The sequence below is a fragment of the Pongo abelii genome, chromosome 22 (assembly GCF_028885655.2).
Source record: "Pongo abelii isolate AG06213 chromosome 22, NHGRI_mPonAbe1-v2.0_pri, whole genome shotgun sequence".
NCBI classification, from domain to species: Eukaryota; Metazoa; Chordata; class Mammalia; order Primates; family Hominidae; genus Pongo; species Pongo abelii.
In genome coordinates this window covers 45,157,168-45,178,524 of record NC_072007.2, presented here as the reverse complement: position 1 = coordinate 45,178,524, position 21,357 = coordinate 45,157,168, and the positions used below count along the sequence as shown (strand labels likewise).

The 21,357-nt window shown below is 45.3% G+C and overlaps 1 protein-coding gene across 9 annotated transcripts in view; it reads left to right on the top strand.

The window, feature by feature from the left end:
* The window catches only part of RUNX1 (RUNX family transcription factor 1), a 260,885-nt gene that overhangs the window by 171,528 nt on the left and 68,000 nt on the right, over nt 1–21,357 (top strand). For all 9 annotated transcript variants that reach the window (XM_002830660.6, XM_054542480.2, XM_063720879.1 and 6 more), the window contains one exon: nt 17,739–17,843. In XM_002830660.6, the coding sequence (XP_002830706.5) occupies nt 17,739–17,843 (105 nt within the window). The remainder of the gene's footprint in view (nt 1–17,738; nt 17,844–21,357) is intronic.

Genomic DNA, 21,357 nt, shown 5'->3' with positions numbered 1-21,357 from the left:
GCTCTGGGGACCGGGCTGAACTCCAGAGGTCATGTGAGCACAGAGGTTGTTGTTCAGAACAATTCACATTTTAGCCAAATGGACTGGGACTCATGACACCCCCCAAAAATTGAAGTTCAGGGTCAAAAGGAATACTCTTGTGTGAAACGAATTCACTGAGCAGCTTATATCAGTTTATATCTGCAGTTGAGGCAAGTGCTACATCACCTGCCACCTTTAGAATGAGAAGAAAGTGTATCATGGCTTCAGCTGAGAGAAATTTGAGAAATTTTAGCAATTGGTGTCCGGGCATGGTGGCTCACACCTGTAATCCCAGCACTTTGGGAGGCCGAGGTGGGTGGATCACCTGAGGTCAGGAGTTCAAGACCAGCCTGGCCAACATGGTGACACCACCATCCCTACTAAAAATACAAAAAATTAGCCAGGTGTGGTGGTGGGCGCCTGTAATCCCAGCTACTCGGGAGGCTGAGGCAGGAGAATCGCTTGAACCCAGGAGGCAGAGGTTGCAGTGAGCCAAGGTTGTGCCACAGCACTCCAGTCTGGGCAACAAGAACAAAACTCCATCTAAAAAAAGAAAAAGAAAAAGAAATTTTAGCAATGAAATCTGTGACTGCTTCATCCCGGTTGGAGTATTTAATCAGTCAGAGAATAACTGATCAATCAGGAAATACAGCTTTAGTAATTTCATTTCAGAACCAAAGAAGAAATCTCTCCAGCTGCATTATCAGCTGCATTGTTGCTGCACGAGGAAAGATGATCTACTGCACATTTCTTTCTAGTTTTTTCTTAGAATATGATTTTTAATCTTTTGGGAACATCATAGATACTTTTGAAAATCCTTTGGAAGGCTTTTTCCAAGGACAAAAAAAAAAAATGCACGTGTTCACTTACACACAGAATTACGTATATCATTTCAGTTTCTAGGCTGCCAGAACTCATTTATGGACCTTCTGGGGATCCACGGACCCTAGGCCAAAAATTTGTGAATTTGGAACTTTGCATTGATCGTGCAGGGCCAGCTTAGCCCTGTGCCGTATATAGTAGACACCTGAAAATGAATAAATACATGTACAAATGAGCTAGACATTTTCTTGAACCTGTGCTGTTTTGGTAACACCTGTGTTTTTGTTATCGCCGGGATCTGGTTTGTATAATTAAGAAAGTAGATCTCCTTGAAACCACTAGCCAGGCCTTTGGATGGCCATCAGGTATGCACACATATCATCACGGGTAAAGGGGAGGGGGCCTATTCTGTCATTGAAAGGACAGTCGCTTCCCTCGTACTGTGTCCACACCCAGCCCTGTGAGGCCAAGTGTTCTGTGGCCTGTCAGGATGGCGTTGAGTTTCTTGAAGGAATTTGTGTTTACATTGACCTCCCTGGCAGCTTTAATCTTGCCCGCTTTCAAAATAGTATCCTTTCCCAACACATTTATACAATGAAATTCCTTCAGTATGTTCTTGCTGTGAATATCTTCCCAGACATAATATTTATCCTGTCACAATCTGGGTTATTGCATATTTGTGTAATGTTAGTTGCTTAAGGCATTTTCATTCTTAAATTATTCTACATTATTTGGGGTAAAGTGTGGGAGGTTGCCTTTTAGGTGAGTGGAAGACTGTGGTCAAGAGGAAGAGAAGGTACATTTAGGGAAGGATAAATGGTACTGATATTCTAAGCAAAGAGACATGGCTTGGCTTTATGTAGCGGTTGTTACCAAGAGATGATCTGAATGACTCGCAGTATTATCGTAGGATCCAAGTCCTTCTCTATTCTATTAACAGATTCATATAATAGAAGAAGGAAAAATTCATCTGACCACCTCAGATTTGTTTCACGGGTAATGTTCATGGTATAAACTGGCAGTCAGATCTCCTGGAGAGAATATAAGGAAAAGACATGAGTTATATTAAAATCAACTCTCCCATTTTCCCACTTTTTTCTGTTACGTACTGATCTATACTTTAAAATAATATATATACTGAAATCTGTATTCAGATCTCACTGCAAGCAAATATAGATGAATAAAGACCCAGTCTCTGATATACCAAGCCTCAACCAGCCCTAACAAATACTGCTTTTCAATGGGCAGGTCAAAAGCTTGCCTCCATGATCTGATGTAGAATTCATCTCCAGAGACCGAGTTTCTCATTCGGTTTCACATTTGCCAATAATAGGGTAGCAACACTTTCCTAAAGCAAGTTGCTCCCTGCCCTGCTTAAAGCCTGGGGTGGCCCAGTCATGGCAAGGACCAGCAGGAAAAGCTTTCTTGAAAACTGCTTGTGCTCGCAACAAGCAGTTTCACAGTTGATCACTTCATAGTTTTCTTGCTGATTTTATGAAGTGTCAGGCATTGCTGATGGTGTCACACAGCTTTTTTAAATTGAGGTTATTTGTATGAACAATATTTTATAGTTTGATGGGCAGAAGCTGTACTTCTCTCCACCCACCCTCAACCCCTTCCTTGCCAGCCGGCTTGTGTTTGGTGGAGGCATTTCTTTTTGGTCAGGACAGAAGACTATCAATCAGAAAGTGCCTGCAAGAGAAATAATGGTTGAGTGATTTTTAGAGCTTCCTGTTTCAGCAACAAGCCTTATAGACATAAACAGTGATCCAGCCAACGGCTGCAACCCTGCTCTGGTTCTAATAAATCAGTTTTGTATTTTCTTTTTTGTGCTGGTTGGCAAGGGGCAAGAGAGGGTGGAGAAGGCTGGCTAAAGAAGAACATATTCTGTGTTTCTGGTTTTTTGTTTTTTTTTTTTTAAGGAAAAATTACTTGTTGACAAGGAGAGATGGTGTACTATCTTTTTTTTTTTTTATTGAGACAGAGTTTCCCTCTTGTTGCCTAGGCTGGAGTGCAGTGGTGTGATCTCGGCTCACCGCAACCTCCACCTCCCAGGTTCAAGCGATTCTCCTACCTCAGCCTCCTGAGTAGCTGGGATTACAGGCATCTGCCACCACGCCTGGCTAATTTTGTATTTTTAGTAGAGATGAGGTTTCACCATGTTGACTGGGCTGGTCTTGAACTCCTGACTTCAGGTAGTCCACCCGCCTTGGCCTCCCAAAGTGCTGGGATTACAGTCGTGAGCCACCATGCCTGGCCGGTGTACTGTCTTATGGCTGTTTTCTTTCTGTAGATGATTATGAAACGAGTTCAGATCAGTAAAGAGATGTTTATGAATAACCATATACTGTCAATATGGAGAGAGAGTGTGCTTTTGAAGGCTTCATTGATTCTTAGCCAGTGGAGTGTGTGTGCTTGTGTGCGTGTGTGCAAGGGGGAGAGAGAGAGAGAGAGAGAATGAGAATATCCATACTTCCATTGAGAGACTTCTTGGGCCAAATTATCTTTGAGGACTAAATTCATGCTAATAACATCTTCTCATCTAAAGCCCAAATAAAGCAATTAATGGAAATTAATAAGTGAGCAGTGTGGATTTAATGAGCTGCCTATGAATACTTTGACGTGCTCATTTTGTCGGCTCCCTGGCGGGGCGTGGGGACAGATCGCAGCACTTCAACGTCTGTATTTATAAACATGCATTCCTGGACGTCAGGCAGCGTGCATACTCCATCATTGGTTCTGCTGTGAGTCCTACGTTCAACAGAGATGTATTCTGATCTGTGTTGAAGACAGAGCAATTGACGGCATTCAGTTTGCACTGCACTGATTTGGGATTCCAGTACATTGCCCAGTCCCTGTTAGTCTATATTGGGCAGCATGTCCCATTCAGGAACTCCACTTGACGTCACCGAACTTTCTCCAACGAAGGTGTCAGGCAATTGAGGTCCGTAGAGGAATCCCAGCAACTTCCTCTGAGAGGCTCACGGCCATTCTGCTGCTAGACTGAAAATGCGTTTCCTCTGATTTCCTTAGTGAGGAAGCATTCATTTAGGAGCCATTTAAACTGTGTTTTTCTCAAAGAAGATGTAAGTACATTTCCTGTTTATTTTTCAACTTAGATTAATTTGGGCTTTTACCTTGAGATTCAAGACCATCATTAAGAATGTATGGGCAGGGCCATCTGCAGAACTACCCCACCTCCCCCATCACCTAACCCAGGGACATGCCTGTCCAGTTAATAGGAGGGCTGGCCAGCACTCTGGGGTGGTGTGTGGCCCTAATTGAGTCACCTTATGCAAACCAAGGTAAATCACAGGAATATGGGCAGTTTGAGCATAATTGGTCATCTGTGTGCTTATCAGATCTCTGGAAGTGGAAACACTCCAGTTTGCTCAAGGCATTGGGTTGGGGTCTTTACAGAATTTTTTCCTTCATTCTATTTGAAACTATTGTATAGAGAATAGTCAGTATTAATTATCTATCTTTCTATCTATCTATAATTAATAAGGAGCTAGTCTAAACTCACATCATAATAAGGCTTTGTCTGCCTCTTTAAGTGGTGTGTCGCTAGTACCTACGACAAATGTCCTGCCTTCATTATTCTATCTGAAACCACTGGGCAGTTTATTATCAGTATCTTGTCTCCCTGCTTATCAATTTTGATCATAATCTTGCTCAATGTTTCCCAGCTGGGGTGATTTGACTCCCAGAAGACATTTAGCGATATCTGCAGACGTTTTTGGTGGTCGTGTATTGGGTTGGGGAGTGCTGGTGGCATCTAGTAAGTAGAGGCCAGGGATCTACTAAACGTCCTACCATGCACCTGACAGCCTCCGCAACAAAGACCCAAATGTCAGTTGTGCTGAGATTGAGAAACTCATCTAGCTCTAGTCACGCGTGATCTCGCCCTGATCGCGCATAGGTTGTAAAATGTTTCCCTTGCCCCTTTTATTCTGACATTCTGCCTCCCTACAAACTTATCAAAATGTATGAAAAACTTACTTTAAAATTTATGAAAAACTTATTTTTAAAACATTGCACAGAATAAAAAATAGAGAACCTCATTGAATATTGAAAGTTTTTTTTGAAAGGAAAACATAGCAGTGTTCTGTATGCATAGAATTGCACCATCCCCGTGGCTCCACTGACCCTGCCTGCTATCCTGGGTCAGGGATGCATAGTGGCTGGAGGAGTGGCTGCAGGTGGGGTGGTGCACACAGCAGGGCAGCTTCTCCAAGAAGGCTCCCCACTGTAGCCGCCCCATCATGAATGTCACACATGTGAGGTCCACAAGGACCGCAGAAACTAGAAAGCCCTCTGCCAGAGGCCCGCTGCTTTTCCCTGAATACTTCAGTGGAGAGGCCATGGAGCCACTGATCTAGGAATGGGAATTAATGTCAGTGGACAGTGTCTACTCATGTTAAAAAAGTGATAAAGAGCCGGGCGTGCTGGCTCACGCCTGTAATCCCAGAACTTTAGGAGGCCAAGGCAGAAGGATCATTTGAGGTCAGGAGTTTGAGACCAGCTTGGCCAACGTGGTGAAACCCCATCTCTACTAAAAATACAAAAATTAGCCAGGAGTGGTGGCACATACCTGTAATCCCAGCTGCTCTGAAGGCTGAGGCAGGAAAATTGCTTGAACCAGGGAGGCGGAGGTTGCAGTGAGCCGAGATTATGCCACCACGCTCCAGCCTGGGCGACACAGCAAGACTCCATCTAAAAAAAAAAAAAAAAAGTGATAAAAGCAAGGTCTTGGTGTGTGTCACTGACAGACAACTCCCAGACACCAAAATGGCTCCGTCTGCATACCCTAAATAAAAATGAAGGCACTGCATGGCAGGAGGGGAGACAGGACCAAGGTTTGTGGGTTTGCCGCCCACAGGATGGGCTTGCAGATGCCACCCGCAGACAGATGGCTGGGTTCCTCTGGAGCTTTATCCCACCTGCCCCAGCATGTCAGTTTTGCCATCACCTGTTTTTACACTGAGATTCAGGGCACGATGATTTGAAAACAAAAATCCACAGGGAGACTCCCCTGGTTGTTCCCAGTGCATCAAGGTAGAGCCTGCTGCAGGTTGAGTTTCTGGAATAGGTCAGGCTGTGTCTGCTTTGTTTGTTTGTCCGTTTCCTTGCTTTTGTGCTCCATGGAGACCCTCACGCCTAATTCTCCTTCTCCGTGTATACATCTGCTTCCTTTAAGCTCCCCACAGTAGAGCAACGCTCCTAGATTCGACATAGAGATCACTTGTGTGTCATGTAATCTGTGACTAGTAAGCATTAACTATCCAAATGGGAGTTCGTGGACGGTGTCTGAACCAGGGACTGCACGGAGCTCACGACTTGCTGTAGGTGTGCTCTAGAGAGAAGGTCACTGGGGAAAAAGCTTGAAAACAGCTGTGGCATGCAAGGGTGTGTGTAGGAACAGAGACGCAAGCACTGTGGAAAGGAAATGAAGATGTGCTCAGGAGCCCCGAGGAAGTGGGCTCACAGGAATTTTCCAAAATCAAGAGATCCAGCCTTTAACTAGAAAGCGCCAAGTGGTATCATTAGTGACATTAGATGATGCCTGATACATGGTCTGTGAATGAATGACTGTTCAGGACTGTTTGTTTTTTTGTTTTTTTTTTTTTTTTGAAATGGAGTCCCACCCTGTCACCAGGCTGGAAGGCAGTGGCGTGATCTCAGCTCACTGCAGCCTCCGCCTCCTGTGTTCAAGCAATCCTCCTGCCTCAGCCTCCCAAGTAGTTGGGATTACAGGCGTGCACCACCATGCCTGGATAATTTTTGTATTTTTCGTAGAGACGAGGTTTCACCACGCTGGCCAGGATGGTCTCGATCTCTTGACCTCGTGATCTGCCTGCCTCGGCCTCCCAAAGTGCTGGGATTACAGGCATGAGCCACTGTGCCAGGCCCAGGACTGTTTTGATGTTAGGCAGTGCAGCCTAGTGGTCAGCACGTGGACTTTACTGGCTTCCCCACTGTTTCAACTTGGGTGTTGCTGACATTTAGGGCCAGTTATTCTTTGCTGTGAGTGGCTTTCCTGTGCATGGTTGAACATTTAACAGCATCCCTGGCCTCTACTCAGTGGCCACTAGCACCCACCCTCCTGGTTGTGACAACCAGAAATCTCTGAAGCCATTGCCTCATGTCCCCTGGGGGCAAATCGCCCCTGGTTGAGAACCACTGGCTTGGAGCTATTGTCCTTGAACAAGCTACTTGACCTGTCTAAGCCTGATTTTGCCCTTGTCTGTGGGAAGACAGAGGGACAATGAGGATTGACTACCTGAGACAAGAGATAGGTTAGGAGTTGTTACTTTTTGCAGTGACACCAACACCGTGGGGCAGACAATGGGGACTCTGAGTGCATAGCAAGCAACAGCAAACAGCAACAACAACAACCAGAGGTCTGCTTTTTTTGTTTGTCTAAATGGATGAGCTTCCAAGGAGGAAACACAATCCTTATCCTTATTTCAGGGTCCCATATAGTTCTGTGGTTGTGAAAGGGTTATATGCGGCAGGCCCTGAGATTCCTGTTAGCAATGGGATAAACGAAATTAAATATGTACTGTAATTTGAAGCACTGCTTTTCATGGGAAAAGAAGTTCTCCCAACTCAGCCTTTCCAACTCTTTTGTCCAAACATTAATGGCATGCAAATATTTATGATTCATATGTGCCCCTTTTAATTCCCAATCGTATTTTAACAGTAAACACTTCATTTTAATAATGAAGCAGAATAATCCCTTTGTCCTGTCGCTGGGTTACACAGGCTGGCACCCGGCAGCATCACATTCTTCCTGAGCGATCATTGCTGCCTCCACCCAAGTTGAAGGGGTTTTGTAGCAGTGCCACGGCAGCTCGCCTTGGACTGTACTTGAGGACTTCCGGATGTTCCTCTGGAAGCCATTCTTAAGGTTGTGTCTCAGCATTTTCATAAATTGCAAGTGAACATCCACACGTATTTTTCTCTTTTGGCTATATATAAACTCAGCACTGGTTCATCTGGCTGTTACTTGGAAGGGTTCTTACTACACTATTATCTTGCATTCTGGCCAAATCCCTGAACTCTAGATTACACTGAACCCATTGTGTCCTATTTAATATTCCTTTGATTCGTAATGATGACATAGAAAACACACACATCTATTAGCGATGATTCTGTGAGTCCTAGAAAAGTAGCATAATGTAATATGAGAAGTGGACACACCTGTAGGACTCAGATGTGCTGGCCTCAGTCTCCCCATCTGTTCAATAGGTTTAACAATGCCTTTCATCTATGACTTATATCATCTATGTTAGGATGATAAAAGCAAGATGGTGTGTATGTAACTATACTTAGGAAGAAGAGCTGTGGCCCCTCTTGATGACGTTCTTCCTTCTACAGCGAGAATCCCTGAGGGAGGAGGGGAGAGAGCAAGCCAGAGGCAGCATCGGTCTTGCTGAATTTGAAAAGTTGGGAATGATGCTGTTTTTCAGGGCCCACTCCTAGATGGCAAGGAATTTATATTCCTTTGTCCTGCTAAGGGCCTATAAAATGAGAGTGCATGAGATAACAGCAGGCATTCCATAAATATTCACAAGTAAATGCCTATGTAATAATAATATAATTACAAACTTTTATTGGGTATTGACCCTGTGCTGGAAGTATAGTACCTATTCCTGTTTTATTAGAACTCTCCCTCTGCCCCACCCCGCAAGGTCATTTACTAAGGGCATTTCTTTCATTCATTCATTTATCAGATATACATTGTGCACCCACTGTGTGCCAGGAACTGGGCTAGCATGAGAAATACGAAGGTCAGCCAAAGAGAACCCACATCCTTGGAGGATAGTAAGGAACATGGCAATTAAGTAGGCCATCCCTGTTCTGAGTAGATAACACATGATAGACAGGTGTGGCAGGAGCCAAGGCTCAGAGGTACAGAACCTGGTGAAGGTTCAGAGGGTCTCCCTGGACCACTTGTCATTCACTTGAGACCCGCAGGTGACAAGGAGACTAACCCGGTGGAGGCATGAAGAATCATGTCCCAGAAGAGAAAGCAGAGTGAGGAAGGAGCACCTGGCCTGTTGGGAGCTGAGAGATGCTCCAGTGGCGGTGGTTGGGGAGTGATGGCGGGGAGCCTTACATATGGCAGGGATTGCCTTAACATCTACGTTGGGAATTTGGTCTGATCCTAATGAAATGGAGAACCACTTACAGCTAACTCCAGATACAAATTGTGGAAAGATACTTGGCTTACAGTTCAAAGAATGGAAAGGACATTTGGAGGGTGCGTGGGGAGCTGAGACCCATCCAGAGACTGAAAGCTCTCCTTTCTCCTTTCAAGCAGCGCCAGGCTTGTGTATATCCAGCTTGCAAGGACCCCATTTGGTAGATGGCACTGTACCTAGAAGTCAGCTCCCACCTCAAGCTTGCCTCAAGCTTCCCTCTCTTCCCTCTCTACCTCCACACTCACCTGCCTTTCTTCCTACCTACAGCAGCAGGTGCTGCAAGGCTGGTGAGCAGGAGCTGACACCCCCCAAGGCTTCCTTCTCTGAAGAATGTCCCTGCCTCAGGCCTCCCAGCTGCAGCTCCATGTGGCCTTGGGCTGTGTGTTTGAGGCACCCAGCTACGGGCACTATCGGAGTCAGGAGGAGGCCAGGCCCAGGAGGTCACTTTGGTCACTTGCCCTGTGTGACCTCAGCCCAAAGACACAGCCTGATGGATGAGTGGAGACTGGTGAATCCGGTGGCTCTCCTTGGGGGAAGCACAGGGCAGCAGGTGTGGCCTTGGTCTCCAGGGGGCTGCGAATTCAGGGTCTTGGGGTGTTTTGGTTAAAACTTGGTTCCCCAGCTGAGATCCTAGGGAACTGTGATATCAAAAGGAAAAGGAAGATTAGAAAGAGAAAATGAAATCTCAGGAAAGGAAATGCAAGATTGCATGAGAACATCATGGTGTTTTGTGGGATAGGTGATATTCTGCCAAATAAAGAGGCCCGCCCCTCCACTCCTTTTGCAAACCTGAGCTTTTCCCCTGCCTGCAGTTGAGCCCAGCTTACCTGTGCCTTGGAAAAAGCAAGCTATGCCTTCCAAGTGAAATTCGATGTTGTAAAGGACTGACTGTCAAACTGAAAGTTTGCAGAGTGATTCATTGATTTTTAGAGACAGGGTCTTACTCTGTCACCCAGGCTGGAGTGCAGTGGCGCGATCTCGGCTCACTGCAGCCTCCGCCTCCTGGCTTCAAGTGATTCTCGTGCCTCAGCCTCCCAAGTAGCTGGGACTACAAATGTGTGCCACCATGCCCAGCTAATTTATTTTACTTTATTTTTTATTTTATTTTATTTTATTTTATTTTTTATATTTTTGGTAGAGATGGGATTTCACCATGCTGCCCAGACTGGTCTTGAACTCCTGAGCTCTAGTGATCCTCCCGTCTCGGCCTCCCAAAGTGCTGGGATTACAGGCATTTGCCACCATGCCTGGCCTCATTTATCAAACTTTTCTTTATTGCCTCATAATAGAAGATACAAAGATGAATAAAATGCTGTCCCTGTCCTCAAACAACTCATTTTCACAGAACATCTCCAGAGAAAATGCTTTGCATGTCTTCGGTTTTCTCCAAGGAAAACAGCTATTTTTCAAACAACCGTAATTCGAAACAAATGCCATTTCCATGGAAAACTGAGTTCTATATTCTAAGGACGTGATTTTCAATCTGACTTTTGAGGGTAGTCCTGGTGCCAGTAGCTTAGGCCTGAAGTCTGCATTTTGCATGTGTGATGTGAGTGCGATTGGATCAAGCAATCTGCAAATACAGGCACTTTGCACACAAGTATATACAGTACGCCGACATCTTAATTCAATTCAGCATGGAGAATCAGGAAATTATGTGCAAGTTGAAGGATTTGTATCCTGTCCAGAAATCCCCAAATAAATTAATTATACAACTCCACTGTCAAAAATAGTGGCAAATGTTTGGGTAAGGAAATGGAAGAGGAGCATAAGCATGAATTTTGGCTGTTAGGTTGTTCCAGTGGAAAAGTGAGAAATCCAAATTAAAAATACTTCATAAAAAATACTCCAAATGCAGACTACTCCTGGAATCTGAGGGTACGTTAATTTTTATACTTAGTTATCCGCAATTAAAATTAGACCCAAAGCCATCTATTGTAAAAGGAGAAATCTCCCTGCAACCTTTCAGGATCTTGTGGGATTTCCCGAAATTGCAAAGAGCAGAACTTGAGCCTTCACTGACTCTCTTGGTTTTTAAAAGCTGCGGTGTTTTTCTTTTATTTTTCCTTTCTCACTCTTTGGGCGTTTCAAGACTCTGGGCACAACTGGCTTTCCTGCAGACAAACACAAGAGTGAAAAATGTTGCGATTGTGTTTCCTAAGGACTCTGAGCCCCCAGGGCAGACGGCTCCTTTGTGTCTGCAGCCTTCCTTTGCGTGACAAAGGGCAAGTTTCACATCCCCTGAAACTGTCCCCAAAAGAAGAAGATGACTCATGCATACAGACCTACACTAAGGAGAGTGACAGGAACAGACTCTGCTGCAGAGCCAACTCAGGTATACTGGGGATACCTGCAAACTAGACCTGAGGAGACCGAGTCACAACAGGAGTCGGGGCTCACCCATCAGACACGGGGTGTTATAGGAGGATTCTGCTGTGATGTGGCCTGGATGCACTTTTAAATATGTTCTTCACACCTAGGCAAGAAATGACCCAGAGCTGCATGTCTTTTTGCTTTGTAATCTCCTTGCCACCCTCAGCTCTTTGGGGAGCAGTGTGCACATTTGAAGCAATCCTGAGGTTTAGCCACTTCCCAGATGTGGTAAGGAAGTGGAGAGTGCGCTGGGCCATGCGGAACTGCAGGTTCCAGCCGTGGCTTTATTTGACCACAATTGGCTGTCAGAGTTCACCAACCCCAGGGCCGCCAATGTCAAGACTAATCAAACCTAGACCTGGGGCCTCCCCGCTGCCTGGCCTTGGGGAGTGTGTCATGGCAGCGAGTGTCCAGGAAGACTCACCCCTTGACCTTCTTCCCAGCTAAAGAAAGCAGTTAGTATTTTGCCCTGGCATTTGGATGGACACACTGGCATCGAGGGAGACAATACATGTTGCAGTGAGGGGCACTGGGCTGGCTTGTTTACATAGCGTATCAGCCACTCACAGTTGTGCCTTACAAAGGTCGCCAGCTGGCGGGGCAGGAGTGAACTTGAACTTGAAGTTCAAGTTGCATTTAGGCCTGGTAGCAGCTCTATCACCTGCTGAGCACACACACGCACACACACAAAACCCCTCCTCATGTCAGACATCAATGCCTACTTCATTCTTACGGGATCTGTCACAGCTCTGGTCTTTATGGAATCACCTTTATCATGTCTTTAATGATCATCCCACTGACATTTACTGAGACCTTTCTCTGTGCTCTGCGTTTATATTCAGCATTCCATTTAACCTGAAGAATAATGCTACGAGACGGAATGACTGTTATTAACCCCCTTTGGCAGATGACAAAGCTGAGGCCCCAGAGAGGTCAAGTAACTTGCCTGAGGTCACACAGCTAGCAAGTGGCAGAGCGAGGTTTTGAACCTAAGTAGGTTGCCTTGAGAGTCCACACTGAATGAATCACCACTATGTTTCCACCTTCATGGGATTTTATATGGAATTCTTCTCTCTCACTGCTTCCAAGCCTACATCAAGACAAACCTCATCTGCCCTGTTGTTTTTTTGTTCTCACCTTCTTATTCAGTATGAGTGTTGTTTGTGCTTCTTTCTAAAGAATGGTCCTCCTGAAACCCAAGCCCTGGCTGGAACTGATGCTGTTGTGGTGGTCAGGGTTCAGTGAGCAGAAGGAAGAAGGACTTGGTGTTTACCCCTTGTTTACCCCTTTCCTTGGCTTCCTTTCATGCGGGCTACCCTGTGACCCCGTGGTGGCCCTCTCTGGAACCAAGAGCTGCCGACTTCCAGCAGCACACACAGGGTCAGTGCTGGGGCCATCTGTGCACTGACCAAAGCCTCTGCTGGCCTCACCAGACCAAGGCCACTGAGTGCTTCAGGGAGCCTTGGATCATCCAGGCTACCAACAGAAACACTGGCCCTCTCGGCAGCAGCCCCATCCTTCCACCCCTGCACTGGGTCCCGAAAAGCCCATTTTGGGGCCGTTGCTGTTTAGCCAACCTGCCCTCCCTTGCTTTCCTGTGATTTCTCACTATTCCGGCTGTAGCTCGCTGGGAGAAACACTTGAGAGTCTTTTGTGCTCCACACCCATGTACTTAAAATACCAAGCCTATAGGTCATTTCAGTGAGGGAATTTGGCTCATAACACGTGTGCCCCGAGGCACAGATCCCACTTCTGCAGACGCTGGCCAAGAAGGGCTGTGTCCCAGCTACCATGGGGTGGGGACACAGAGAGGGCAGGGCCACGTGGAGGGCAGAGCATGTGGCTCCTGTCAGGTGCGCCCGTTGCTGACTGCAGCCCAGTGTCAAGGCTCTGCTGGGTCTCATTGGAAGAATACAAAGGACTTGTGAGGCAGTTTTCATGCTGTGGAAAAATGTCACCTACACCTGTGAAGAAGTCATCACTGTGTCTGTAAGATAATAAGCAAATGTCCTTGTACCCAAAGCTGTAAACAAGAGCCCTTTGTGAGGGAGAACCACATGACTGGCCAAAATGCCCCACCTACTAGTGTGTGCTCGGTGGAAACGTCTTGTGACTGTGCTTAAAATGAAGGGCGTGATTGGGAGGCCAAGGTGGGCGGATCACGATGTCAGGAGTTCGAGACCAGCATGGCTGACATAGTGAAACCCCATCTGTACTAAAAATACAAAAAATTAGCTGGGTGTGGTGGCATGCACATGTAATCCCAGCTACTCGGGAGGCTGAGGCAGGAGAATCGCTTGAACCCGGGAGGCAGAGGTTGCAGTGAGCCGAGATCACGCCATTGCACTCCAGCCCAGGCGACAGTGCAAGACTCCATGTCAAAAAAAAAAAAAAAAAAAAGATGGGCATGAAATAATAAGAATTCAGATAATGACCATTCATTTCACAAATTCTCACTTTGATTAAGTTTTACTCCTGATTATATAGGTTAGTCTGTGGTTTACCAGACGGGGTGTCATGAGTGCTCAACTGCCAGAGGCCCAAATGCAGCTCAGTAAGAAAATGCTTTTGAACTGTAACCCAGGTTGAGTACCACTGGTACATTAGAATCACAGAGACAGCTTTTACTTTTTGGGGCAGTGGTAGGTGTGGATAAAGTATCTCCAGTCCAGATTTCTTGTACTGGTGCTACTGAGTTTGCAGGTGGAGATTTATGACCTCAGGGGCAATAACTGGAAGAGCAGTGAGTAGAAAGCTCAGGGATATGAGTTTTGCTGTATATCAAAGCTGTGTGACTTTGGGAAAATTACTTAACCTCTCTGAGCCTTAGCTTTGCTACCTGTTCATCAAGAACAATAAAATCCATCTTGTTTATTTCATGAGATTGGTGTGAGGACCAAATGAAATAGTATATGGGAAGGTGTTTAAAAAGTTGTAAGTTCTACACAACTTAAAAATGCCAATATTATGAATGCAACCGTTCTTTGTTGTCATTTGGGTAGTCATGGATAGGGTGGTGGTAGGACAGCCACTATTGGAGCAAGACGGTTCTAGAGGGTAAAACACACGGGTGCCTGTAGAGCAGTTGTCACTGGTAGAGCCATGATGGGAGCTCTTACTACATTTGGTATTTGTACTGAGTTAAATAGTGTTCTCTAAAAATTGTATGTCCACCTAGAACCTCAAAATATGGCTTAGGGTCTTTACAGATGTAATCAAGATAAAGTCATACTGGACTTGGGTGGGCCATAAGTCCAATGACTGATGTCCTTATAAGAAGAGGGAGGGGACACACAGTAGGAAGACAGTCATGTGAAGACGGAGGCAGAGGCTAGAGTGCTGCAGCTGCAAGTCAGGAAGTGCCAAGAAACGCTGGCCACCATCCAAAGCTAGAAAGAGGCAAGGATCCTCCCTAGAGCCCTCAGGGGGAGTGTGGCCCCGCTGCCACCTTGATTTTGGACTTCTGACTTCCAGAATTGTGAAAGTCTTAATTTCTATTGTTTTAAGCCACCCAGTTTGTGATAATTTATTACAGCAGCCCCAGGAAACAAATACAGTATTTTTATGAAGTCACTGAGATACTAGAGTTGTAGGCAACAGAAGAATCACACATGGTCCTGCCCGCCTACACATGGCTATGGGGATCTCAGGCCAGCTGCATTCTTGGAAGATGAAATCAGAGAGTTGAAAGGGACATTGCATGCATCCCATGAACCCCTTCATTTTGCTGATGAGGAAACTGAGATCTGGAGAGGTAAAATCGTTTGTATTGGATCCCCAAACTTGTAACTCTCTTGCTGAAAGAACCACTTCAGTGTCTCTCTGTCTCTCCCTCATACACCCACATGCACCCCTAGACCTACTCAGGACTGGGACAATGGCATTATCTATTGTTGTGTCTTCAAGGGACTTTTTTTTTTTTTTAATTTTAAATACCCCCTCTCTCCTAAAGCCCCTTCCCACTTTCACCCTTTCCCACCTTCTGTGAGGGCTACATGGATATATAGAAAAGGATCCCCGCCTTCTGGGAGACTAGGTCTACACAGCCACAAACTGCGTTCAGTCTGACACCCTAAATAATCAAAGGTGAAGGATGATTTATGAGGCAGTCCAAACAGCCATAAAGCAAAATGTGGTCATCAAGGAAGGCGGCCTGGAAAACAAGTGACTGCCTGTTGCCAAATGCTGAAGGGCAGGAAGACTCGGGTGAAGGGTGCAGCAAGGAGCCTTGGATTGGCGAAGTGGCTGGAGGAAGGAAGACCTCAGCATCTCAATGCCATGGCTCATGGATGGAACTCGGAGGATGCACATTGGGAGTCAGGTGTGGGGAGGAGAGGGGGTGAGTGAGAAATTACTTGGGGCAGGGTCTTATTAGTGAGAAGATCCTGAAAGCGGGTTCTGGAATTCAGTCTTGACGATACAGGTGATAACCTTCGTGGGTTCTTGACAGAGAGGGAACAGGCTGACCATGAGGCTTGTAGGACCATCTGTTAGTCAGCTCTGGAACATGTGGATGTGGCTGCTCCCCGGCTGTGGCTGTCATTGCTCCTGGATCTGTTCTTGGAAAGCCAGAGACTGCCCAGTGAGATGGGCAGTTGCCCTCAGGACCAGATGCTACCTCTGCGGCAGTGTCTTCCTCCACATCACATCGCATGCCCTGCTTGCTGGGCCTGGCCAAGGCCTCTTCTGCCCACTCCTCTCCTTCAGCTAGATGCCACGGTAGGAAAGCATCCAGACTGTCGCCTGGTAACATCTGAACGATGTCCTAAAACTGGCAAATCCCCAAAGCCCAACGAGACTCGTCTCTAGGTTCTGGGGACAGGCAAGCTGATGGGAAAGATGGATTTGGAGGCAGAGCCTCCTGGCATCCCTGATGCTCTGCTCCATGGAAATCACTCCCCAGAAGCATCCTCGCCTCGTTTACTGGACAGGTCAGCTGAGACTTTAGTTATAAAGGCACACCGGGCAGAGCAGCCTTCGTCATCTAATTGTTACTTGCTATTGCTCTTTTTATTATAGACTTTAATACGGATAGAATCCACATCTTTGGGGAGTGTTTGGTGGAGGTTTCTCATGATTAGGAATCATGGCTTGCTGTGGCCAAAGATTATATTTTCATTGAGCATTTTTCTGTGGCCTTCCTTTGTATTAAGACATGCGTGACAATTGAAAATATTTTCCTTTCATCTATCTTTGATTTACTTTATCCTACATGATTAAGAGGAGAAACTGTGTTGATTAAAGAACTACCGTATTGATGTAGGAAGATTGAACACCAGACTTAATCAAATGTTAGGGTCCTATTATAGACCCGTGAGAAACAGAAGAGAAATAAAGCAGACAACATACACACACACACGTGCATACACACACCCTGTTGAATACCATGTGCCAGATACTGTTTTAACAGTGTTACTCACAGTAAATCATTTAATCTCCCCTAAAACTCTCTAAGGTAGGAAAATTTGCATGTAACCATCTTCCAGGTAAGAATACTGAGGAACATAGAGGTGTCTAGTGACTTGCCAAAGGTCAGCTAGCCAGATTTATCCTCTGAACCACTTTACCAACAAGAAATGTTTTTAGATTAATAAATCTATGCAATGAAGATTTTCTCACCTTTTACAAATATATGTAAAACGTGTAATGGAAATTATGTGCATTTTTTATTACTAGTACTTATTGAATCTCAGTCTGTCAGTTACATATACTTAAGTCCATTTATGAGTCATCAATTTTGTTCTGGCTGATCCCATGAGTACCTCTAATAACATCTGGCATTTTCAAATAATATTTAAAATCAGCCAGACTTCGTCTTCTAAAAATATAGACAGAACGGTTCTAATTTAGCCTGTCTTCAAACTTAGAAATTCTGTCTTTCCTGATCTTCAAAGGCACAAAGTAAGAAGAGAAAGATGGATATGGTTTCTTCTACTCTTCTTTGCCCTGAGTTATAAATAATTGGGAAAGATGGGAGCAGGGAAGTTGGGAACCAGAAGTGGAGAGCTGCCAATCTGACTCTATGGTTTCCTGAAATCTTGACTTAACAGAAAATAAATTCTAATCTTTCTTGATCTTGTATTGTTTATTGATGATTACATTAAAGCCATATAACTATGTGAAGTGTTACACCTGGGCAACTATCATAGGTGTGTATTCCAGAATTGAAGCAAAGCCAAAATTCCGGGAGTGTTGTTAAAACTGGTAACTTGTGCTGAAGGGCTGGACAGCATAAATTAATGATTGGTTATTCAACAGATATGTTCAGGCCACCAACCTCATTCTGTTTTGTTCTCTATTGTGTCCCCACAGGGAAAAGCTTCACTCTGACCATCACTGTCTTCACAAACCCACCGCAAGTCGCCACCTACCACAGAGCCATCAAAATCACAGTGGATGGGCCCCGAGAACCTCGAAGTAAGTGCACCCACTTGGGGCTGGTACACCCTCCAGGCTGGTACACCCTCCAGGCTGGTATACTCAGGGACCATGTCTCAGAATCCTTGGGTTCAACCTTTCCCCCAGGGGGATGTCAGGCCCCTGTAAAGCGAAAAAGTCGCATTGTCAATACTCTCGCTACTCAAAGCTTGTTTGTGTGCACTGAGCTCTTTTTGAAGCATCCTTTTAGAGGGCAAAAGGAAATTAGGCTGACTCAATCACATGTTAGAACCATTCAGGGCAGCATGAAACTAAGGACTGCTTCCTCAATATACAGTAAAGTTCAACAGGATCAGAAACAAATAGTAAACGGAAGATTGACCAGGCACAGAGGCAGCCCAAAAAGGTCTGAGGGTCAGAGTGGACCACAAGGGAGTAATTACCATCTATGCTGGCCTCTTATTAATTCATGAGGGCCAGAAATGAAAACTATGAAAATGACCCATTTCTTTCTATGGCACAGATCAAAATCTTATTACAGGCATGTTTAAGATAGAGAGTGGGAGGGTAGAAGAATGTCTGGAGAAAACCAGTAAATATAGAAAGATAGTACCAAAAAATAACTCCTGTGAGGAAATCTTTTTAAAAAAGGAGTGAGGTTGTTTAGTCTGCAGAAAAGATGTCTTCACAGTGACTTAATGACTATCTTTGAGTAAACACCAGAGTAACACTCTTTTCCAGAACCACACCCTTCCCCAGGATCTGAGGCTGGGTTACAGTTCCAGGTCTGTGGAACTGCCCAGCACCCCCGCCCAGCATCCAGATGTCTCCAAACCGTATCAGGTCCCTGGTGGAAAATTAATATACTCTCTTCTTGGAGTGAGGGATATTGAAAAACAGGGCTTCCTGCTGTCCCCAAAAGCCAAGATGCAGGGAGGTCAGGTTGTAAAATGAAGTGGTTAAGAATTTGGGCTTTATGGGCAAGCCAGTGGAGTTCTTAAGCCTTCAGTGAGCTACAGACCCTTGCTGAACCTCACTTTCCTCTTCTGTAAAATGGGGATAATAATGAGAGCTTCTTTATAAGATCAAGCCAAATGATGCAGAGAATGAAGGCAGGAAATGTTAGTGATCCCCAGTAGGGCATCCTGCTTTCATCCCTGGCTACTGCTCCAGTCCCCTCTAGATGACCTTCTCTGCATGGTGGTTTCTAGGTGGGGTTTTAAGGTAGTTCTCTGCAGGCTGTCCTGTGATCACTGCAGCTTTTGTGGCAGACTTCTCTGTGGTCCTGGCCACAACCTCATAGCATCTGGGTCACCTTCTGGAACCATTCCCCATGCTGCATCAACTTTCCCAAAGTCCTTGAGTGGATGGAGCTCTGCAGATAATCACCATGCCCACCAGGGGCAGCCCACCAGGATGTGGTGTTCCTCGTCTGCTTTTTCCCTTCCTTCCATTTGCTGTGCTCCCTGACTCCCTCCAGATCTGACTGCATTTTTCCCCAGAGAGCCCTCTCAGCTTTTTCTGATCAAGACTTTCTGGCCATGCCTAGACTTGGGAGACTGTGGGACTTGATAACAGACCCTGATTCTTCTTTATGAGTGAAAAGCAGGCCGTAGACACAGACAGGACCACACAGGTCTAAGGAATGACCGTGAGCTCTTCTTAGGTTTCCAGAGTAGGAATGTCAACCTGGACATTCCTACGTTAATGTAACCCTGCATTAAACAGAACATAAACACCAAAGCAAGTTTGTTCTCCACAGAGGACCAAAGAGGAAGCAGGCTTGAATTATGGCAAGGTGCCTGGCTGGGAGGGAGGCAGTTGTTAGGTGTAAGAAAATTGACTTTGAGGGGAACTAAATTAGAGAAACGCTCCTTCAGGAGACTGTAGAATCACTATCTTTAGAACTAGAAGCAACAGCCGTCTCTTGGACAGTTCAAATGCCGACCAGCCTGAAGAAGCCGAAGTCAGGTGACCCTGGGTATACCCTCTACTTCTCTTATTTCCTCATGCATAAAGAAGGCTGAGTTTTGCCTCACTGCCAGCATTTCCTATAACATTCAAAGAAATAACAAAGTTATTGAGCTTCAGAAAACAAATGGTGGCTACTATGACTTTTAAGAATTGGCAGTCAGAGGGGAAAAAAAGATGTCTATGTGATTGTAACGGTCTGGCTGTATATACAGTTTACTCTGCCCCTGCTGTTTTATAACTTAAGAAAACAGTTGTTATATGGAGAAGCACCCTCTGAGAAGACAGAAGGGATTTACGCCAAAGAAGCATCCATTTTTACACAGTCTTCCCTGCCAAATGGAATTTGGGGTCTGGGGAAAAACTAAATGCGTGGAATAAGTATAAGTATGATATATAGAGGTGCAATAGCCCCAGGTAGAAAGTCTCACATTTCACAAGGGACTTCTAGAAAAAAGCCAAGTGCATGCAGACTCCCAGGGTGACTTGGGTAATGCTGACTTCTCTATTTGCCCTGTGAAGCAAGAGGGGCCATCACAGCTAATTTCAGTATGCTGGTTTCTTATTGTTTGAATGTCTTCATTCAGGGTGGGAACTTCCCTATAGTAAGCTTTGCTCACAGTTGCTTTCCAGTGTAACATAAAGAGAGGACACTGCACGTAAATCAGGATGTCCAGGTGTTGCCAGATCTCTGGATGAATAAGGCCTCCCGAGTCCCCTCCATGATTACAGTGCAATGAATTCTGGGAAATCCTGGCAAAATGGCCCTGGCATTGCCAAGGCCAAATTGAATCATTGTGGAAAATTCTCTAGTTTCATAAAATCAAAGACAATGAGAGCTAAGAGGGGCCTGAGAAGAGCCTTTAGGATCATCACCCCATAGGTAAGGGAAATCAGCCCCAGATAAATGAAACGGTTTGCCTAGCTTTAAAAGAAATAGTTGATGATGAAGCGTTAACAGAATAAGGAGTTCCTGATGTCTACTTCTGTGCTGGCCTTCATTTATCTACCTGTCCATTCATCTGTTCATCTCTCCATCCATACCATACTGTCTGTACATCATCTATTTCTTATAGACTCTTTGACCTGGCCTCGGTATCCTCACATTTAAAATGGGGAGTTGGCTTATATGATTGGCTGGCATATTTGGCTCAGCTCAAAGACTGTCTATTATAGAAGGGCAAATGGTAGTGCCTCATTGCAGGCATGGAGCCTTTGACTTGAGGTATGCGTGCAAGCTTAACTAAATAAAGCGGTTATTTGGCATTTGGATGGACAAACTGCCATTCAACCTGCCATTCCGCTGATTAAGTTAAGGACTGAGAATGAGAAGCTGTGCCACAGCTCATCTGTTGGTCATGCCGATGGGTAAGCTTGATGCATCCCTCCCCTCTTCCAGGGTTTTCAGTGGTGAATCTGTAGCCAAAAGTATACGCCAAAGAGAATTTAAAGTGGTTTTCGTTTCAGATGGTTTCTCGCTCTTTTACGGTAATGGACCTGCCCCTTAGAAAATCAAAACTTGTTTTTCTCATATTCCGTAGGATTTTAAGAAATATCTTAGAGTAATATAGAAATTATTAAT